This window comes from Mercenaria mercenaria, unplaced genomic scaffold (assembly GCF_021730395.1).
Source record: "Mercenaria mercenaria strain notata unplaced genomic scaffold, MADL_Memer_1 contig_4911, whole genome shotgun sequence".
Taxonomy (NCBI): Eukaryota; Metazoa; Mollusca; class Bivalvia; order Venerida; family Veneridae; genus Mercenaria; species Mercenaria mercenaria.
Genome location: NW_026463179.1, coordinates 42,743 through 49,056, shown reverse-complemented (window position 1 = coordinate 49,056; position 6,314 = coordinate 42,743). Strand labels below are relative to the sequence as shown.

Sequence of the window (6,314 nt, the reverse complement as noted above, 5' to 3'; positions counted from 1 at the left end):
ACTTGTAATATATTTTTTTCTAATAGATGTTTTTTTTTTCTTTTTTTATTAATTTCTCTTTGTTGTTACTATAGATAACTTATATGATAACTTTTTCATAATTGGCCAAAATAAATCCGTATGAAAGCAACTATAGGTTTTTATGTATGCAAATTTTAATCCAAGTGTTTGGTTATAACATATTGTATATATAGTACAATATTGTTTATACTTCATTGACATATATCAATTCATTATGTTATACTGCAGTAGAAACAATAAGGTGCCTTCCAGTAGGGGACTTTGTATTGCATGGCAATACTTCATTCACTTGTTTGTACTAAAACCCTCAAAAGGATCATTGACAAAGCATCAATATAACATAGCTATACTGTGTTACAAAATATTCAGTAATCGTGAGTCCAGATTTTTTCTTACCGACTTACTACATGTATAGGATTTCCAAAAATATGGCTTATTTGAACCGCAACAAATTAGACAGTATCAGTAACACCTGTATCTATGTAAATATCATGAAAATGTTCTTTTTTATTTATTTTTTTTCTGAAAAGTTTGCTTTGTTTTTTGAGAAGCATAAACAGATGTTTTTGATGTTACACGTATATTTTCATATAACGACATAGACTTTATGACAACGCATTAGATTAGTTATCGGCTGTAGCTGATGTTAAAGAATAGACAAAACTGCATGTTTGGCTTCTATATAATATAAGTAAGAGAGAATAAGAAATTCGTTCTGATTATATAAAAATGTAATGAATTTTATAGCTCTTTTAATGTTGAAATTATCAATAGTCGAGAGAAATGTTCCACTTATAATGGCCTGCTGTATTAAGACATCTGTTTTTCATTTATAAGTTATTTATTCTTTCCAACCATCTTATCAGGTAACCTGACCTAGGTCTGTTAGCATAGATTGATGGGTCGTCGTACATCTGTCTTCGTCACTTGTCAACACCTTCTCGGAACTAGGATTAAAGCTTTAGGCGAACACGAAAAAATCCTTAACACTTTTAGTTTCTGTAAATAAATCTGAAACCTATAGCGATTAGATATCAGCGTATCTTTGCTAGCTCGCAGCAGAATGCATTCGCAAAAATATGATGTAGTTCAATATTTAGGTAGTTTTTTTTTATGTTATCGTTCGTATATATAATTGTTTCTCGTTATGTCTCTCGTCTGTTTTTGTTGCAGTTATTGTGTCAGTCACACTACACGTATAGCGATAACGGACACCAAACGTATAGAAAAATGCGACAGAAAGTTATCCGGTGACTAAAGTCAGCCCCCGCTGCTGCTCGGTGCTCTCACGATCGGAGTATGGGGCGCACAAAACGCACAATGACCACATAAACGCACATATACTGGACGAATACCGTTCAATTAACGGATATGACCGTACTAGTAACGGACTTGTACCGCGTAAAACGTTAGCGCAACGCATGAGAAACTGACAAAACGTTCTTGTCAATTATCGTCCGTTGAACATACGTTACATTCGTTGCAAGTCCGGTAGTAGTCCGGCCGTCAATCAGGTCCATCGGACAAGAACGGATGCGAACCGGACAAGTAACGCATAGGGAACGCACGAGTAACGACGAAACGCATATCAGCGCATTGCTACCGTACATCTAACGGACAACTTTGTCCGGTGGTGTACGTTCTAAATTTTGAACATGTTCAAAACCTTCCACCGGATGGAACGAACGTCGCCGGACAAGGAGCGCAGGCGCCGCATGAGAAACGGAAAAGAAACGAATGCAAACGAACACGAACGGATTGAAAATTTTGCTATACGTTGGACGTCCATTAACGCTATACGGCGTAGTGAGACTAAGACTTATAGTCTAAAGACATTATGAAAGACACAAAACCATTGACAAATCAGGTACTTACTTATATAACGTCCATTAAAGATGACATTGAGTTCATATGACGAAAAACTGGAATAATATATAATTATATGTTTTTCATAAGATATTTAAACGATGTCTTAAATATTTTTTGTGTTTTCTTTTTAAAAGAATTGCAGGAAGCGTTTGTGTTATTCGACAAAAATCAGGACGGTATGATAACGAAGGAGGAGCTAGGGGCGGTCCTTCACGCCCTCGGGCAGAGACCGACTGTCTCGGAGGTGCAGGCGCTTATACACTCAGTAGATTTAGATAGTAAGTACCCCAATATAGCAATAATATATAAGAATCAGGAAGGTAGGATAACGAAGGGGGAGCTAAGGGCGGTCATTCACGCCCTCGGGCAGAGACCGACTGTCTCGGAGGTGCAGGCGCTTATACACTCAGTAGATTTAGATAGTAAGTACCCCAATATAGCAATCATATATAAGAATCAGGACAGTAGGATAACGAAGGAGGAGCTAGGGGCGGTCCTTCACGCCCTCGGGCAGAGACCGACTGTCTCGGAGGTGCAGGCGCTTATACACTCAGTAGATTTAGATAGTAAGTACCCCAATATAGCAATCATATATAAGAATCAGGACAGTAGGATAACGAAGGAGGAGCTAGGGGCGGTCCTTCACGCCCTCGGGCAGAGACCCACTGTCTCGGAGGTGCAGGCGCTTATACACTCAGTAGATTTAGATTGTAAGTACCGCAATATAGCAGTAATATATAAGAATCAGGACAGTAGGATAACGAAGGAGGAGCTAGGGGCGGTGCTTCACGCCCTCGGGCAGAGATCCACTGTCTCAAAGGTGCAGGCGCTTATACACTCAGTAGATTTAGATTGTAAGTACCGCAATATAGCTATATTATAAGAATCAGGATGGTATGATAACGAAGGAGGAGCTAGGGGCGGTCCTTTACGCCCTAGGGCAGAGACCGACTGTCTCGGAGGTGCAGGCGTTTATACACTCGGTAGATTTAGATAGTAAGTACCGCAATATAGCAATTTTATAAGAATCAGGATGGTATGATAACGAAGGAGGAGCTAGGGGCGGTGCTTCACGCCCGGGGTCTCAGTGGTGCATGCGCTTATATACTCAGTTGATCAAGATAGTAAGTACCCAAATATAGCAATGTTTTAAGAATCAGGACAGTATAACGAAGGAGGAGCTTGGAGCTTCACGCCTTCGGGCAAAGACCTGTCTCCGATGTACAGATATTTTTTTTCTGTAGATCTAGATAGTAAGTACCCCAATATAGCAATATAATAAGAATCAGGACAGTAGGATAACGAAGGACGAGCTAGGGCAGTGCTTCACGTCATCGGACAGAGTACCACGGTCTTCGAGGTGCAGGCGCTTATACACTCAGTAGATCTAGACAGTACGTACACCAGTGTACCAATATTGTAGTCAATTTTGAGAATAAGTGGCGGGGTAGATATAATTAAACTACTGGGATACAGTTTTAATGCGATCCAGTAAATATTCAAAGTCACCTATATAGTATCCATTTTTTTCAAAAAAGGTGAAAGGACTTTGTCATAATTAAAACTACCAGGTAACATTTATAGTGTGATAAAAAAAAGAACCATCGTAAATGCACTGTATTTTCAAGGGTTTGTTTTACTTACTTTTGAACGTATACGTCTACGAAGGACATTTGTTATAATAAATATTATGGAGAATAGATGTAAACTTCAAAGATGGAAAACAGTCTAGGCGCTGTAAAATAGTAGTCAGATTACTGTTATAGAATAAAGATATGATAAAAATTCTGTTAAGCACTAAAGAGTTGGTACAGTAACAATTTTACAGACAACATCATGACTTATTTGTGGCTGGAGTCCTTTTTGTAAGCTTGCTGATAACATATTATTACAATCGCCGTTATATTATTTTTTTTTGTCTACTGCGACATGACATACGAAATGAAAAAAATCCAGTTTTTCATATAGAACTGCTGTCATTGTTCTCTGATATACTTGCAGAGTCAGGTACTATAGACTTTGATGAGTTTGTGAAGATTTTCTCTACGAAACTCTCAATTGACCCAGAAAAGGAACTTCACGAGGTGTTCTGCATATTTGATGAAAACGGGGATGGATTTATTTCCTCAGATGAATTATACTCCATGTTGCATAAACTCGGTGAACATATTACAAAGGTAAGATTTACATTACACATTTGAAAATAAATTCTGATAACCACCGCCACAACAGCAACAATTCTACCAGAACAAATTCGATGAACATATTACGAAGTCGGACGTGCGTCAACAATTTAAAAACATTTTTATATGGACATTTAATTACAAAAACAACAACAACAGCAGCAGCAACAACAACAACAGCTCTAGGACTGATTACACCAAACAGGAAGTGACTACTCAGTGAAGTAGTCCAAAATGTAGTTCCATGCTGTTGACGAAATCTGGTATGATGAGACATATGAGGATGTGACAGTTATATTATTGCTTAATGTATTGAGAAAAGATCTAGACCATTTTCATTGTGAATTTACAGGTATAAGTTTTATTCTTAGAGAAAATGTCTACATACGCGTAATTGCAAAACGGCTATTTTCATGGGCGCATTAGGGTGATGTTGCTCAGAACAGATTATTTTTCTTATATTTAACATAACATGTCATTTTTCTATTTTTGATAAGAAGACATGCCATACTAAATGACCATATATGGTTTTCATATCATTGAAATGCTCTAAAGTTCTGAAAATGAGGTCTGAATATTTTATTGTTTATATGAAATAAAGAAGGAACTGAATTGGTAGAATGTAACCTCTACCAGCACATCTGCCAAAACAGTGGTAAATAGAAAACAAGACAAAAGCATCAAATAATTCTTTATTACGTCTTTTTCTCTCTGTCATAATGAATGGTTAAACATGATACCAGTTTGTTGGCTAAGTCTAACATGTTCACGTGAATTAAGTTTTATTTCATATTGGCAGCATGAAGCTCAAAAGATGATCAACGAGGCTGACCTAAACAGGGATGGCAAAGTGGACTACAGAGGTAATTGAAACTATAATATTCTCTAAAGTAACTTTTATATATTAACTAAGAGACGAGATATTTTGAAAAATCGAAGTAACTTTACGTTATCAAGATAGTACACCTGTATGCATACGTCTTAATGCATTATCATTACGTATCTAACTTCATATTTACATGTAAATAAGAAAATGTTGTTTATTTCAGAATTCAAAGCCATACTGAACGCAAGATAGCGGTCAGGAAGCCCCAGTCATCAATTATATCTTTGATGGATGATTGTTTGTGGTGAAGCTTAGAAAGAAATGTATATATGTACTAGCGCCTCGTAATAAAACGCGTGAAAACTGCATACAGTTTTTTACCATTTACTGTCGACTTTTATCGCCAGTGTATTGCAATCATAAGTAGTCATATTTTGTTTCTGTCATATCTTTTGAATCTTGAGGACAACTGTTTTTGTTTCAATACTGGAAAATAAGATGTAAATATTCTTTAGAATAACTGACTTATATACCATTGTATGGACTGTATGTCCATCTTCCATTAGTAATATCAGAAGAAGCATGACAGAAACCAGACAGAGTCCGGAGTAAATATTGGACAACTTTAACTTCTCCGGATTTATTCGAAGGATGACAGATATGTGATGCTTATCATTAGGGATTTCACGGAATTTATGCCACTTTGCCTAATATCAATGTGTACAAATTATATTTCTATGTTCTTGTATCTGACTGCTGTCGTTTTGAATACAGAAGTCACTGACCAGTGTGTTACAATGGCTGACAAAGGAGCTTCGAATACGAGAGAATAAGGTCCTGAATAACAATACGCTCAGAACTAAGATTGACAACATTTTGAATGCATAAATACGAGCTCTGCTGTATCGTATGACACTGTACATAGGTGGTAAAGAACTGGTGTAGACAAATACAACAAGCTGTACGACCAATGTCAGTAGTAACATGGTCACACTAACATCCAAAGATAACATAAAAGTCAATGATCATAATTCCTACAAGACGCAAGATATGTCCCGAATATTTCATTATCAAGCTTCTTTTGAGGGACATCTTTTGACAGTGTTTCCGCGGTATACCCAGATCAGCCTATGATAATTCGCAATACTTTCAAAGGTTGAAGTAATCGCCTTAAATTAAGAAAATTTGACATCAATAACCATTACATTTCTAATACTAGTACTGGCGTTTATATGATAATGCTTTAACCTTTGATGTGTAGAAAATATGAGAAATGTCTAATGTTTATGATATGAGTTGCTTATGTATATATAAATGTCTAATGTGTTGCTTCCAGGATCGTATGATACATCTCAAAGTCTATATGTTACATCTATGTAGCACTGTTGTGAAAACTTATAAATCTTACATGCAAA

At 36.6% G+C, this 6,314-nt stretch overlaps 1 protein-coding gene across 1 annotated transcript; it reads left to right on the top strand.

The window, feature by feature from the left end:
- The first annotated feature begins 2,768 nt into the window (after positions 1-2,768).
- On the top strand, positions 2,769-6,314 carry LOC128554294 (calmodulin-like). Its single transcript, XM_053535551.1, has 4 exons — positions 2,769-2,886; positions 3,892-4,067; positions 4,873-4,936; positions 5,123-6,314. Exons 1-4 carry the CDS (start codon positions 2,787-2,789, stop codon positions 5,149-5,151), a joined length of 369 nt encoding a protein of 122 aa, XP_053391526.1. The 5' UTR covers positions 2,769-2,786; the 3' UTR covers positions 5,152-6,314.

Excerpts from the sequence above, each read along its gene's own strand:
- LOC128554294 (XM_053535551.1), top strand. The coding sequence starts at position 2,787 with ATGATAACGAAGGAGGAGCTAGGGGCGGTCCTTTACGCCCTAGGGCAG. Across the intron at positions 2,887-3,891 it reads ACACTCGGTAGATTTAGATA|AGTCAGGTACTATAGACTTT; the intron begins GTAAGTACCGCA and ends ATATACTTGCAG. Across the intron at positions 4,068-4,872 it reads TCGGTGAACATATTACAAAG|CATGAAGCTCAAAAGATGAT; the intron begins GTAAGATTTACA and ends TCATATTGGCAG.